The sequence below is a fragment of the Rhinoraja longicauda genome, chromosome 12 (assembly GCF_053455715.1).
Source record: "Rhinoraja longicauda isolate Sanriku21f chromosome 12, sRhiLon1.1, whole genome shotgun sequence".
Taxonomy (NCBI): Eukaryota; Metazoa; Chordata; class Chondrichthyes; order Rajiformes; family Arhynchobatidae; genus Rhinoraja; species Rhinoraja longicauda.
Window position 1 is genome coordinate 25,272,547 of NC_135964.1, and position 16,094 is coordinate 25,288,640.

The window sequence follows — 16,094 nt, forward strand, 5'->3', positions numbered from 1 at the left end:
CACCTTAAACCTACATCCTCTCAATCAATTAATCATTCAATCACCAGGACCATGGCTGATCTGTATCTTAATTCCATTCACTTGTTTCAGACAGGCACATGGATATGCAGGAAATGGAGGGAAATGGATCACATGCAGGCAGAGGAGGTTAGTTTAACGGCATCATGTTCAACACAGACATTGTGGGTCAAAGGCCCTGTTACTGTGCTGTACTGTTCTATGTTTCATGTTCTACGTAGGCTACACTTCAAATCCAAAACACAGAGCTGTCAAATGAATTATTTTTAATTGAGTCGCTGTCAATTTGTATCTAATATCACTCCCTTGAAGTACCATAGAACATTTTACTATGTAATGGTGTTTATGAGCCTTTTAGATAGGCACATGACATGGGTATGCAGGGAATGGAGAGATGTGGATCGTGTGTAGGCAGAGAAGATTAGTTCAACTTGGCATCATGTTTGGCACGGACATTGTGGGCTGCTGGGCCTGTTCCTGTGCTGTACTATTCTAAGTTGAAACAAAGAACTGCCGATGCTGGTTAATACACAAAAGGACACAAAGTGCTGGAGTAACTCAGCAGGTCAGGCAGCGTCCCTGGAGAATGAGACTGGCTCTCAAGGGTGAGGAAGGATTTTGACCTGAAGCGTTACCTATTCCTTTTCTCCAGAAATGCTGCCCGACCCGCTAAGTTACTCCAACATTTTGTGTCTATCCTTGGAGAAAATGGATAGGTGACGTTTCGGGTCTGAAGAAGGGTTTTGACTTGAAACGTCACCTATCCATGTTCTCCAGAGATGCTGTCTGAACCACTGAGTTATTCCAGCACTTTGTGTCTGTATTGTTCTATGTTCAATACCAATTGTTCCTACTTTCTGTCCTGTATAAACCAAATAACTTAAGACATCCAGCCCTGCATTCTCTATGTTATCTGTATTAAATCCAATTTTAACCTCTGGAACATTTTTTAATGTAATTTAGAATGCTGCTCTCAGCTCTGGAGAATGCCCGTTAAACTTCTCTGCATCTTTACGTCTTTCTTCCTTTAAGACATTCCTTTCAACCAACCTTTTTGACCAAGCTTCCCTCATCTGCGCAAACACTTTTATGTGATTTTGGTATCAAATTGTGTTTGATCATTTTTCCTGAAGTGTCTCAGGGAGTTTTGAAAGCAAAAGTGAAAAGATGGTCAAGGTGGAACCAGAATAAAACACCTCACAGCAGAGGTGATTGCAAACACAAAATGCTGGAGTAACTCAGCGGGTCAGGCAGCATCTCAGGAGAGAAGGAATGGGTGACGTTTCAGTCTGAAGAAGGGTCTCGACTCAAAACGTCACCCATTCCTTCTCTCCTGAGATGCTGCCTGACCCGCTGAGTTACTCCAGCATTTAGTGTCTACTTTCGATTTAAACCAGCATCTGCAGGTTTTTTTCCTACCCGTGATTGCAATCACCTTCCTCAGATAGTTTCCTTGTGTTTAATTTACTCTAGGTTGTGACCCACCCCTCGAGTGTCCTGAGAGGAGCAGGAAGGAGGGGGGAGTGAAGAGAGGGGGGAGGGAAGGAGTAGGGCAGTGGAGGGAGAAGGAAGGGAGGGAAAGGGGGACGGGAGGGTACAGGTGAGAAGGGTATAGGTGGGAAGGGGCCAGGGAGGGAGTGGAGGGGGTGGAGCAGGGGGGGCGGCGGAGAGAAGGTGGGAGGGAAGAAATGAAGGGAGAGGGAAAGGAAGGAGAGAGATAGGGAAGGAAGGAGGGAAGGGAAGCAGTGAGGAAAGAACTGGACTTCTGGTGATAAGCCCTCCACCCCCCCCCCCCCCCCCCCCCCCCGCCCGCCCCTGCTGGGAGCTGCGGCATCGCGTGTGAAGCCGGGGAAGGGAGGGAGGCGGTGTTGAGCCTGCAATGGTTACGGAGCCTGGAGTCCGGAGTGGCTGAGCCCGCAGATTTCTCTCTCTCCCCCCTCCCTCTCTGCATCCTCCTCTCAGTCTAACGACCAAAGAAGAGTGGGCAGGCATATTACCTCCCACCCCTCTCTGGGACCCTCCCCGCCGTCCCATCCGAGAGGAAAAGCACCTAGGAGAGGGTTTGCGTTCGCTGCCGGAGACACTGGACTGCAGAGGGCGGAGAGAAAGTTTAGCAGCACAAAGTAGATCATGGCGTCCCGGCGGCGAGCGGAGCTGGGAGCGGAGAAGTGAGAGGTCCCGGGGTGGACAAGAGGGAGCGCCGGACAGCATCGGGAGGAGAGAGAGAGGGGAATGGTTGAATCTTGGTCTGGTCCGTAGTCTGAAGGTCTTGGCGGAGTGATGACCTCGGATGCCCCGCAGTGAAAGGTGTGTGTCCCTAAGGAGATATAACTTTGTCCCTCCCCACCCCACCCCAAATCCAACCTCAACCCTCAACATCAATCCAAACCCTTCCTCAACCTCAACCCTAACCCCTTCCTGAACCTCAACCCTCAACATCAATCTAAACCCTTCCTCAATCTCAACCCCCAACATCAATCTCAACCCTAAACCTCAGCCTGAACCCTTCCTCCATCTCAACCCCAAGCTTTGCATCAAACGGGACCTCCCGAGGCGTGAAGCAGAGGAGCCATGAGGACCAGCGGGCTGCGGCCACTCGCCCCCTTGCTGCTGTTCTGGCTGCTGTCCATGGCCGTGCAAGGGACACTGAGGAGGAGGCTACTGAGACCCGGGAGCAGGGCTTCGCAGCCGGGCGGTCTCACCGCCACCGGCCGCCGTGCTACGGCGCAGAGAGACGAGGGGAGGACGCTGGTGGGACGGACCAGGAGCTCCAGGATCCCCATGAGAGGTTCTCGACCCGGGGTGGTCAGGGACAGGAGAGGTGGAGCGAGGAGCCGGGTGGCCCGCGTCTCCGCATCGGCCACCCCCAGCCTGCTGTCCGGGATGGTGGGAAGGCAGAGACTGTGGGTCATCTCGGCCCCTCACCCGTCGGACGGCTACTACAGACTGATGCTCAGTCTCCTCAAGGAGGACGTCTACTGCGAACTGGCGGAGAGGCACATCGCCCAGCTGGTTCTCTTCCACCAAGAGGGAGAGGTGGCCGGCAAGCTCAGGAAGATCACTAGCGAGGGGGAAATCCTGGAGGAACCCCTGGACGCCAAGACCGTCCTCAAACTGATGGACTTCCTCAAAATGGAGCGAGGTAAATTTAGCATGGCCCTGCTAAAGAAGAACCTTCAGCTGCAGGAGGCCTACCCGTACCCGGTGAGATTGGAGGCCATGTACGAGCTGATCGATCAAGACCCCATCAGGAAAATTGAGCGGTTGAGGCAGAAGGGTTTCGTGCAGAAGTGTAAGGATGCCAGGGTGGAAGGGCAGGTGGCCGGAGCCGAGGGGGGCGAGAAGAAGAAGAAGAAGAAGGTGGAGGAGCAGCCAAAGCCAACTCCGAAGCAGGAGAACGCGGAGGTGACCGCGCCAAAGGAGAGAGCACCCGAGAAGAAGAAGAAGCCCGCGGCGAGGAAGCCCTTTAGGATATCACTGAACACGCACGGAGGCGCCAAACTTGTCCGGACAACTGGTGCGCCCAGAATATCTACAACCAGCTCTTCTCCAACTATCACCACCACCACCACCACCACCACCACAGACGTGCCCGCCACCGACAGACAACCATTCACAAGGTCTCACGTCATATTCTCTCCACCTCCGCCGAGATACCACAAACCTGGAAATCCTTTGAGGCCCACGGCTGAGGACAACTCGCACGGCGATGCTGGGCATCGGACAGGGAGCCTGCCCGGTGGCACCAAGTCCCTGCATGAGCCCACCCCAGGAACGGCAACATCCAGACCACGGCACCCAAAGGTGCAGGCTGGCCGGCAGAAGTACGGCAGGACGGACAAGAAAGAGGGCAGCTATCGCCACAAGGGGCTAGCGGTGACACCAGGCCAACGTAAGCCCACCAAAGCCAAGTCTCCCAAGTCCAAAACGACAAACGACAAGATCCTGAATGAGTACGTGGACAAATACCAAACTGAGAAGACCTCGTCCCCGAGCCCGGGCCAGGTGGTCCCGGTGGGACGTAGACCTCCGAATAGTGGGAAGGAGCAGAAGAAGCCCATCAAGGCTGAGAAGAAGAAAAAGCCCGCCAAGAACAAAAAGATAGGGACAAAGGTCAAAACCTTGACCAAAACCAAGCCCACCAAGGAAATTGCTCAGAAAAAGCCCAAGAAGCCGGCCAAGAAAGGAGTTTTTAAACGGCAGAAGAAGGTTCCAGGAAGAACAAAGTCGTTGGCATCTGTTCTCGGCTATTATGAGAATAGACGGCGTCTCCTGGTAAGTGCTCTACCTTTTACAGTCACGTATCCATGGTAACGGGCAAGGATGGTAGCTCCCAATTTTTTTAAAAATCTCATTGGGATTTTGTGCAAATGACACACCAATGTTTCCCAAAGTGGTGACATATTTCACCTCGTGTTCCAAAAGCCAAGAACTCCCACTTAAAATTATATCCCAGGATATTTTTTTCTGTTGCGTGGTTGCATGTAGTAAAAGAACAGAGAGCAGTACAGCACAAGAACAGGCCCTCCAGCCGACAGTGTCTGTGCTGAACATGATGCTAAGACCATCTCTTATTTGCCTGCAGATAACCCATAGCCCTCCATTCCCTGCATATCCATGTGCCCATCCAGAAGTCTTTTAAACACCCCTATCGTGTCTGCCTACACCACCCCTGGCAATGCGTTCCAGGCACTCACCACCCTCTGTGTAAAAAAAACTTGCCTTACACATCAGGGACGGCATGGTGGTGCAGTGGTAGAGTTGCTGATTTACAGCGCCTGAGACCCGCTTTCGATCCTGACTATGGGTGCTGTCTGTATGGAGTCTGTACGTTCTTGCCGTGACTGCGTGGGTTTTCTCCAGGTGCTCTGGTTTCCTCCCACATTCCAAAGATGTACAGGTTTGTATGTTAATTGGCTTTGTTAAAAATTGTAAATTGTCCCTAGTATGTAGGATAGTGTTAGTTTACAGGGAACGCTAGTCAGCGTAGACTCGGTGGGCCGAAGGGCCTGTGTCCGCACCATATATCTCTCTAAATTCAACATCTCCTTTAAACATCGCACCTCTCACCTTAAAGCAATGCCCACTAGTAATAATGTGGCCTTACGAACAATGAATGTTTGATACAAATCCCATCAGTCACCCCTTTATGTAATTCTCATTGGTTTCTGATTGTTCAACATAACCGTTATTCATTTGAAGGAAATCAATGCTCCTATTTATTTAAATGTGTTTTTTTTACAGTAAAATGATGATGCATCAGATTTTTGACTGACCTTTCTGAGTTAGTGTGAACCACAGGAAGGGAAACTGTTGGTTTAGTTTTATAGTATCTCCAACTGTTTCTGACCCCATGTTTCTTAGCTCACTCGTACGCTCGTAAGGGCTCAGTAAATTAAATCAAGCTCAGAATTTTATATTATGTTAAAAAACATTAATACCACCGTAGGTCTATTACCTTTTAATGACCAATGAAGGGGAACCTGGTTGCTATGTCCATTTTGTTACTTTGACAACTCTTTGTAAGAACGTTAAAAAGAATAATTGCCTGCAAAAATAAAATTCTGCAGATGCTGTAAAGAAAGACACAAAATGGTCACAAAGTGCTGGAGTAACTCAATGGGTCAGGCAGCAAATCTGGAGGACATGGATAAGTGATGTTTTGAGTCGGGATCCTTCTTCAGAATGATTGCAAAGGTGGGGGGAAAGAAAGCTGGAAGAAGGGTCCTGACCCAAAACATCACGTATCCATGTTCTTCAGGGATGCTGCCTGACTCGCTGAGTTACTCCAGCACTTTGTGTCTTTCCTTGGTAAACCAGCTTCTGCAGTTCCTTGTTCATATCTTCTATTTTTAGCTGTAGTCTGGTTTACAGTAAATAAATTACATTTACTCGGGACATAATAATAAAGAAAATACATAGAATGTTGTCTCATTAAAAATGTCTTAATATGTCCATTGAATAAGAACACAAAGCGCTGGAGTAACTCAATGGGTCAGGCAGCATCTCTGGAGAAAATAGATACTGTAGGTGACTTTTCAGTTCAGGACCCTTCTTCAGATTGAATCAGTCTGTAGAGGCTCCCAGCCTGAAACGTCGTATATCCATGTTCTCCAGAGATGCTGCCTGACCCGCTGAGTTACTCCAGCACTTTGTGTCTTTTTTTGTAAACCACCATCTGCAGTTTTCTTTCTATGTCTACTGAATGCACGACCTGATACGTCCTTTACCACAAAGTCTTTTACAGTTAAAACAAAAAGATCTATGGAGTGGTGCCTACACTTTAGTTTAGTTTTGTTTAATTTAGTTTATTGTCATGTTTACCGAGGTACAGTGAAAAGCTTTTGTCACATGCTCACCAGTCAGCAGAAAGACAATACATGATTACATTCGAGCAATCTACAGTGTACAGCCAGCCACAGGGCATGATAAAGGGAATAATGGGAATAACCGTACATGATAAAGGGAATAACGTTTGTGCAAAATAAAGTCCAGTAAAGTCTTATTACTTGAGAGGTTACATTTCAGAACAAATTCCATGGATTGTTTATGTAGTTTATGTGTGGTAGAGCTGCTAAAAGTCGGGACTAAATCTAATGTTATGTCAATGGGTTGACCTTCGAACCCCTAATGGATGACAGATTTTTTTAAATTCAGAAGCAGTGCCTTCTAATTTTGTAAATCTCAGGATAATACATTCGAAATGCTCAAACAAAGAATGTGGTTCATATGCAAGATGATAGGTCTTCCATACGTGAGCTCATTTTCAGGCTGCAGCCCTGGAACTCAATCCAATCTGACTTACCGCTGCCTTGCCTCGCAAGGTTTTATACTTTTATGTCATGTTCATAAGTACTAGGAGCAGAATTATGCCATTCAGCCCGTCGAATCTACTCCACCATTCAATCATGATCTATCTTTCCCTCTCAACCCCATTAGATGTTTAAACTAGAGTGCAGAGGTCTAATATTTTGATGGGATAATGATAATAAAAGAGTCAGTATTAAGGAGATTAGATTATTTGAAAACATATATGTTGGCCAGATCCAGGTGAAATTGCAGACTTTTGGAAAATCATTTTTCAGTCTTTCTTGGCTGCAGAGGAACTAGAGGCTTTGAGAGGTGGTGTTACTGTATCATTGTTCAAAAAGGGAGGAAGGGATAAAGGAAATTATTACAGACCAGTTTATTAGCTTTAGTGGTGCATACATGACTGAAATCACTCTTGGAATCAAAGAACTGCAGGTGCTGGTTTATATCAAAGATAGACACAAAATACTGGAGTAACTCAGCGGCTTAGGAAACATCTCTGGAGAAAAATGATGGGTGATGTTCCGGGTCGTTCCCGAAACATCATCATCCTTTTTCTCCAGAGATGCTGCCTGACCCACTGAGTTACTCCAGCACTTTATGTCTATCTTTACGGGAATCAATTCCAGTATACTGTATAAGCTATTAACATGTGTAGAAAGACAGAGAATAACCTTTGGTTCATGAGTTTTCCCTATGGATCGTAAATTACCTGTTTAGTTCATCAGTTCCCCACTTGGTTCACGATTTGATTTGTGGCTCTACCCGCTTGTATAGTGTCGCAGTGGGTAGAGCCGCTGCATTGCAGCATCACAGCGGGTGCAATCCGTGCCTCAGGTGCTGTCTATGTGGCGTGTGCATGTTCTCCCTGTGACACTGTAAGGTTTACTTCGGGTGTTCCAGTTTTCTCCCACATCCCAAAGACATGTGGATTTATAGGTTAATTGACCCTTTGTAAATTGCTCCTTGTGTGTGGGGATTAGGTGCAAAAGTGGGTACCAAAACTAGTATGTTTGGTAGCCAGCATGGATTTCCACGCTATGTCTTTCAATCAATCAATAAATCAAAGCTGTTTTCCGTATTAGAGGGTTCAAAAGCTAGAGATCATAGATTTAAAGTAATCAGTAGAAAAGATTTGAGAGGCAATAAGGAAAAAGATAATTTCACCCAGAAGGTGTTTGCAGTGTGGAACTCACTGTCTGAAAGGGGGATAGCTGGTTCTCATTATTTATCGTGTGATTGCAGTTCAACTTCATAAAGTATGTGCAGACAATGATGAGAAGATTTACAACGGTGATACCTGAGGGTATACAATCAGGAAAGACTGAACAAGCTGAGGCTATGTACTCCTGACAAAAGAAGGATGAGTGGCGACATAATAGCTGTCCAAATTATGATGGGTTTCGTTTAGAGATGCAGCAAAGAAACAGACCCTTTGGACCACTGAGTCCATGCCACCCGTTCACACTAGTTCTATATTATCCCATTTTCACATCCACTCCCTACACATTAGGGACAATTTTACAGAGGTCGATTAAATTTCAAAACCCACATGTCTTTGGGTTGCGGGAGGAAACCGAAGCACCCAAAGGAAACCCACGCGGGTCACAAGAGGAGGGTGAAAACTCCACGTAGAGGTCTCTGTGGAGTTTGCACGTTCTCTCTATGACCACGTGGGTTTTCTCCGGGTGCTCGAGTTTTTGCCCACGTTCTAAGGACGTGCGTTTTTTAGGTTAATCGGCTTGTAAATTGTCCCTAATGTGTATGATAGAACTAGTATACGGGTGATTGCTGGTCGGCACGGACTTGGTGGGCCGAAGGACCTGTTTCCACATTGTGTCTCGAAACTAAACTAAACTCAACTGTTTGCAGTGGCCACCTCATGCTTCCAGTTACATGTCATTTGAACTGCATTCTCATTCCCATGACGACCTACCTGATGCAAACTAGAGGAACGGCACATCATACTCTGCTTGTGTAGCCTGCAACCCAATGGTATGAACAATGAGTTTTCCAGTTTTGGGTAACCCACTCCCCCTCTGTGTTCCCCTCCCACAAGATGTCACCCTCCCCTACTCGGCTCCACCTGCTCACCACCCACACACCTGGGTTCCTCTCCCTAACCCCTCCCCCACTGGTTCCACCTGCCTATCATCTCTCCCCTACCTGGTTCCACTTATCACCACCCTCTGTCTCAATCTCCCCTCTCCCCCACTTTGGACTCCATCTGCTAGTTTCCTTACGTTTCCGTCTATCATTTTCCAGCTTGCAACCTCTCCTCCACCTGTCTCCATTCAACCCCCTCTCCCCACCCCTTCATAGAACAGTACAGCACAATAACAGCCCTTTCAGCCACAATGTCTGTGCCGAACATGATGTAATGACCATCTCTTATCTACCTGCACATAATCCATATCCCTCCATATCCATGTGCCTATCCAAAAGCCGCTTAAACCCCACTATCATATCGGCTTCAACCACCAAACCCAGCAGCGCATTCCAGGCACTCACCAATCTCTGTGTAAAAATCTTGCCCTGCACATCTCCTTTAAACTTTATCCCACTCATCTTGAAGCTAGTCTCTCAAGTATTTGATTTTTTCCACCCTGGGAGAAAGATTATGACACACTACTCGATCTATGCTTCTCATAATTTTATATACTTCAATAAGGCGTTCCAGAGAAAACAATCCAAGTCTATCCAATCTCTCCCTCTAGCTAATAGCCCCTAATCCAGGCATCATTTTGGTAAACCTGCACCCTTTCCAAAGCCTCCACATCCTTTCTGTAATGGTGCAAACATAACTGCACACAATACTCCAAATGTGATCTAACCAAAGTCCAATAAAGCTGCATCACGACAGCCTGACTCTTATACTCAATGCCCTGACCTATGAAGGCAAGCATACCTTATGCCTTCTTTACCACTCTGCCTGCCTGCATAGCCACTTTCAGGAAGCTAAGGACTTGGACCCCAAAATCATCTGCTCCTACCAGCCTCCCTCACACTTCCTTACACTGGTTATCTCCCCACTTCACTGTTAAGTTCATAAGTTCACAGGTTACAGGAGCAGAATTAAGCCATTTGGCCCATCTAGTCTTATCTGCCACTCAATCTTGGCTGATCTTTCTTTCCCTCTCAACCACCTCCTCCTGCCTTCTTCCCATAACCCCGACACCCTTACTAATCCAGAATCTATCAATCTCTGCCTTAAAAATATCCATTGACTTGGCCTCCACAGATTCACCACCCTCTCATTAAAGAAATTCCTCCTCATCTCCTTTCTGAGGCTATGGGCTCTGGTCCTAGATTCTCCCACTAGTGGAACCATTCTCTCCACATCCACTCTATCCAAGCCTTTCACTACTTGGTAAGTTTCAATGAGGCTCCCCCTCGTCATTCTAAACTCTGATTAACTTGACCCAAAATGTCAACTATCCCTTAGCCTCCACAGATACTGCTTGACTCTGAGTTCTTCCAGCAGTTTATCTTTTGGCAAGATCCAAGTTGCCTCCACCTACGATGGGCAGCTATCCAGCAGTATGTTTCTCATTCAGCTCCTTGATGGATGTTGCCCATCAGGGAAGCTTGCCCCACCCTGCCTCCTTCGACTGCTCAGCCTTGCTCAGAGCAGGTATTGTTTTCCTCCATAACTCGGGACCCTTCTTCCTCCAGCACTTTGTGTTTGGCTCAAGCTTCCAGCAGCCCCTTGTGTCTTACTTTCTCCATTATATGCCTTAGAATGTCTTCTGCTGAGTTTGGTTAAAAAAAACACCTAAATGCTTTAGACAGAAAAGTAACAAAGGTCTAAGTGCTGCAAAAAGAATAACACCAGTGTTCTGACTCGCATACATGCAGCATTAATAATCTGTTGGAACTCCCTCAATCCTGAGTTCAAACTATTAAAAGCATTGGGAAAATTGCTGACAGCACCAATGATTAGATTTATCTCTAACTAATACTTGAACTGACAGGCTCCCTCCCACCTCAGCTCCCTTTCAAATTTCCAGCTGCAACATATTTATTGATGCAAAGCCAATGAATTATAGAGATAGATTTTAGACTAGAGCAGTGCCAGTGTTAAAGTTTGTTTCTTAAAACAGACAACAACATAAACAGTTAAAGGTAAACCAAGCAAAGCTTTAATTATCGTCAGATGGGAGTGGGGGGATCAGTGCTAAGGGTGTATGACCATACTCAGCACTCCCCTTGCTTCCACTCTCAGATACAGCATTTTCGCAGCATTTTTATACAGAATTTGCAGCAAGAATGTTTAACACAACATTTCCTTCAAATTAATAACAGATTGTTTCCTCTCCAATATTCTTATCACTCTACTGTCAAAAAATGTTTCACACAGTCATTAGTCAAAGGTAAGGATCCTTATTATACCACAGAAGGTCATGTTTGCACAATTCCACAATCAGTCAGCAATTAACTACATCCCAATCTCAGCGGAAACATTGTTCTCATCGCTCCAAGACGTCCTCCCCAAGCAAAAGGGGGGATGTACTATCAGCCTGGCTGGTGTACAAGATTTAGGAGTTATATCCTGTCAGGTGCAATATTGCAAACATCAACTATTCAGAGTTCAGGCTTTTTATTCATTCTACCATTTTATTATGGTCAAGCATCTCATCATGCAAAGTTAAAGTTAAATGCAAACTCTTTCACCAGATTATTATAATTTATTTTAACATACTGTTATCTGACTCCAGGCTGAGAGAATAAAATTAATCACTTTTGGTCGCCTCACCAAATAAAATATTTCTTGCAATATGCAACATATGAATATTTGATTGAGTTGATTAGTTACCTTAAGAGGTGACACAGAGGCGCAGCGGTAGAGTTACTGCCTTACAGTGCCAGAGACCTATGATCAATCCTGACTACAGGGCTGTCTGTACAGAGTTTGTACGTTCCCTCTGTGACCGTGTGGGTTTTCTCCGGATGCTCTAGTTTCCTCCCACACTCCAAAGATGTGCAGGTATGGAGGTTAATTGGCTTTGGTAAAATTATAAATTGTCCTTAGTGAGTAGAATAGTGCTAATGTACACGGTGATCGCTGGTCAGCGTGGACTCGGTGGGCTGAAGGGCCTGCTTTCATGTTGTTTCTCAAAAGTCTAAGGATACAGTGTGGAAATACTGACTTTCATAAGATCATAAGACAAAGAAGCAGAATTAAGCCATCTGGCCCATCGAGCCTGCTTTGCCATTCGATCATGGCTGATCTATCTTTCCCTCTCAACCACATTCTCCTGCCTTCTCCCAATAACTTTTGACACCCTTATTACACAAAGAACGTGTCAATTTTCACTCTAAAAATACCCAATGACTTGGCCTCCACCGCTGTCTGTGGCAATGAATTGCAACGTTTCACATATACTTCTACCACAACGACCATTAGTCCTGATGCAATGCTTTAGTATTTTTTTTCATTCACATTTGAACACCCATCAAACCTTAGGGGGTTGATAGAATTCAAAGGGCAAGGCAGAAATATTAAATAACAAGCTTTTTATTCTTTGGGAAACTTTAATATTCAGCCATTTCAGAATGATCAGGCTGAAAGTCATTCAGATATGTTGCCTTCAATTAGATGTGTTAACAGATTGACGTATCCGATATTGCCCTTCTTTCAAATCATCAGTCCCTTACAGTTTGAAACTCAACTATGTTACACTCATTGTGAAATGAAAATAGACTGTTTACTTGTTTCAGGGCAAGATTGTATTTGATAGTCTGCAGAGTTACCGTGAACCACCTTAATGTTGTTTATTTTCAAGAGCATAGTTTGACGTGAATAAAATTTGGTTTCAGAATATTTGCACGTGGAATATTAACTTTTCCAATATGATCTTCTCACTCTTAGCTTATCTCCTCTCCAAATGACCAAACCAACATGTACGAACAGCAGCGAGATGAATATTTAGAGCACGTCTGTGAAATGGCGTTAAGAAAAATCACAATCATCACCCTGTTTGGGCCTTTGAGTAACAGCACGATTAAAATTGACCATTACCAGCTGGGTCAGTATTTCTTTTCTTTCCCAATGTAAAATGATATCCGGAATGGCTTTCTATAACTTTTATTCATGGCTCAGATGAGCGTTATTGAAGTGACGTCTGTCTAATGGCACCGCTGTGAATGATGTGCAGTTTTGCCCTGTATTGTGTTTGTCACAGCATTTTTCAGGGCAATTTGTGTCTGGCCCTGATTGGTATCTACCAGGTACCAATCTGCCAGAGGTCATTGTGGCTGGCCCCGAATGCTCCTGGTCTTTTCTCGTCTCAAGCTCTTCAGGAGGAATTGATAAGAATAGAGCAAATAAAATTGGATTAGATCAGTAATGAAAAGGAACTGCAGATGCTAGTTTATACCAAAGATAGACCAAAAACAATGTTGGAGTAACTCAGTAAGCCAGACAGCTTTTCTGGAGAAAATGGATAGGTGACGTTTCAGATCAAGAACCTTCCTCAGACTGAAGTCTAACTTAACCACCTTCAGTCTAAAGAAAGGTCCTGACCCAAAACGTTACCTATCCATGCCTGACCCGCTGAGTGTATATTTTTGGATTAGATTAGTGTAGGATTAGTGTAATTGGATTGTTTATGATCAGTGTGGACTCAGTTGGTCAAAGGGCCTGTTTTTGAGCTGTTCAGAGAATATGATCAATATACCAAAATTCATAATGTATAAGAAAATAACTGCAGATGCTGGTACAAATCGATTTATTCACAAAGTGCTGGAGTAACTCAGCGGGTCAGGCAGCATCTCGGGAGAGAAGGAATGGGTGACGTTTCGGGTCGAGACCCTTCTTCAGACTGAAGATTCATAAGGTGCCTTGAAAGTCAAGAATCACTTCATTGGCCGGCAGGTTTGTGATCTGTGTTGTGAACCAGGTCTCTGCAAACTGGCAGAATTGTAGTTCAGAAAACATTCTCCAGTGCCTTCAAGCATTTAGCTGCTCAACATAGATTAAGCAGGTTTCTCCCCAAAGTACACATTGACGCAGATCTTGAGAAGGCATGTGCAATATAGTCCTTTTCCAGCAAACATGCTAAAATCTGAAGCATTTGACGGGACCTAACCTATCCATTTCCTACATCTGCTTCCAATAAGTATGAAATAGCGTTAAAATTAATATTGTTGAAAATTTTCCTGGACTCCTGCCTGACTCTCCTGTTTGCTGAGTTCATTCTTGTCAGGTAATCTATAATAAATGTTAACTATCACTTTTGTGTCGGGATATAGTTGAAAAGATTTTAAATGTGGTGATCTGTTTTATTATCTTAAGACAATGAGAAACCAGTGAAAGATATAAGGCACAATGACCTGGATCAACACCTCATCGCTGAACTTCGCAAAGAGTATGGGTTGTCTGAGAATGAGTTCTTCATGGTGCTAACTGACCAGGACATGAAGGTCAAGGTAGGACAAACATATTTTTCATATACAGACGTTCACAGGCATTGTGAGGCAGCAGGTCTACCAGAACATGGATAGGTGACATTTCAGTCTGAAGATGGGTCTCGACCCGCAACGTCACCTATCCGTGTTCTCTACAGATGCTTCCTCAATAGTCAATAGTCAATAGTCGTTTATTTGTTACATACACATAAATGTGTAGTAAAATGAAACATTACCCGCAGTTGAACAATAAGACCAATAAGATTAATCAATAAAAATGCAATAACACATACAATCACAACTAACACCAAACAAAAAGAAACATCCATCACAGTGAGTCTCCTCCAGTCCCTCCTCACTGTGATGGAAGGCCAAAATGTATTTTTCTCTTCCCTGCCGTCTTGTCCCGCGGTCAGGCTGTTGGAGTTGCCACGTCGGGGCGGTCGGGGCTCCCGATATTGAAGCCGCCGCTGGGCGGTGAAAGGTCAACGGCCTATTTCAGGCCGCGCCGGACGGTGAAAGGTCCGTGGCGGGCCGACCCAAGCCCCGCGATTCGGGGCGGGCGAACACGCTGCCTCTGCCGTTGCCGGAGCTCCCGATGTCAGCCCCCATCCAGGGGTCTGCGGGCTTCCGACGTCCACGCGGCCCGCGCCGGAGCCTCCGGAGACGAGTCGCAGCCGCGCCCGCAACATCCGCAGGCAGCCAGCGCCGCTGAGTTGCTGAGTTACTCCAGCACTTTGTGCCCTTTGTGTATTAGCCAGCAAGGAGTTTTTCTTTCTACTAACCTATCCATTGACACTATCCACACTTCACTTTGCTTCAGGAAAGCAGCCGACATAATCAAACACTTGTCCCACCCTGATCATTCCTTCTCCCAACTCTACTTCGGGCAGAAGATACCAGAAGCTTTAAAGCACATACCACCAGATTCAGGAACAGCTTCTTCTGTTATCAGATGTCAACTGTCCTTCTGTAAGCTGTTTGATTCACCTCTACCCCATTGTGGACATTGGACTTTATCTATGGTACTGATGCAAAAAACTAAATTCTGCACTCTGTATCTTTCTCTTTGCTCTACCTATTGTACTTTACTTTGACATGATTTTAGTCATGCATATTATCTTATTTGATTGGATAGCATACAACACAAAGCTTTTCACTGTACCTCTGTACACGTTACAATAATAAACCTAACATATCTGAATAAATGGTTTCACTATTTAAGTTTCAGTAACCTTTTCACATGCTGCAGCTTAAGAGGTTTTGGTTTAGGTTTATTATTGTCATGTGTACCAAGGTCTCCTGCCTGACCCTGGTCACTGCCTGGCCCTCGTGACAGATGAGGTCAGAATCAATCCCGGGTCTCTGGCACTGTGGGGCAGCAGCTGCTTATGTAAATAAGACTAGGAACCACTGTTATAATCAGTGCAAGGGAAAACTCTTGTAAAATTCTAATGTGTCAAAATATAATTTTACACACGTAATATTTGGCAATACCATTTGAAATGAGAACCCGGTTATTGTAACTTGCTCACTAAAAATATCTTGGGCAGAGCATCATTTTATGTTCAAAAGAACACAGAGTGCTGGAGTAACTCAGCAGGTCAGGCAGCATCTCTGGAGAATATGATTAGGTAACGTTTCAATCTGAAGAAGGATCTCGACCCGGAACATCACCTGTCATGTTCTCCAGTTATGCTGCCTGACCCGCTGAGTTATTCCAGCACTTTGTGTCCTTTTGTGTTTTTGCCAGTATCTACAGTTCCTTGTTTCTACATCATTTTATGTAGCCTTTGGACACAGTAGACTCTGTTAATCCATATGATTTATTTTATAATCTATGAAGCATCTCTGCA

At 45.3% G+C, this 16,094-nt stretch overlaps 1 protein-coding gene across 1 annotated transcript in view; it reads left to right on the forward strand.

The window, feature by feature from the left end:
- The first annotated feature begins 1,922 nt into the window (after positions 1-1,922).
- ccdc80 (coiled-coil domain containing 80) overlaps positions 1,923-16,094 on the forward strand; it is a 32,366-nt gene continuing 18,194 nt past the window's right edge. Inside the window, exons 1-3 of the mRNA XM_078409223.1 lie at positions 1,923-4,293; positions 12,701-12,857; positions 14,126-14,259. Coding sequence (XP_078265349.1) covers positions 2,590-4,293; positions 12,701-12,857; positions 14,126-14,259 — 1,995 coding nt within the window. The 5' untranslated portion in view covers positions 1,923-2,589. The remainder of the gene's footprint in view (positions 4,294-12,700; positions 12,858-14,125; positions 14,260-16,094) is intronic.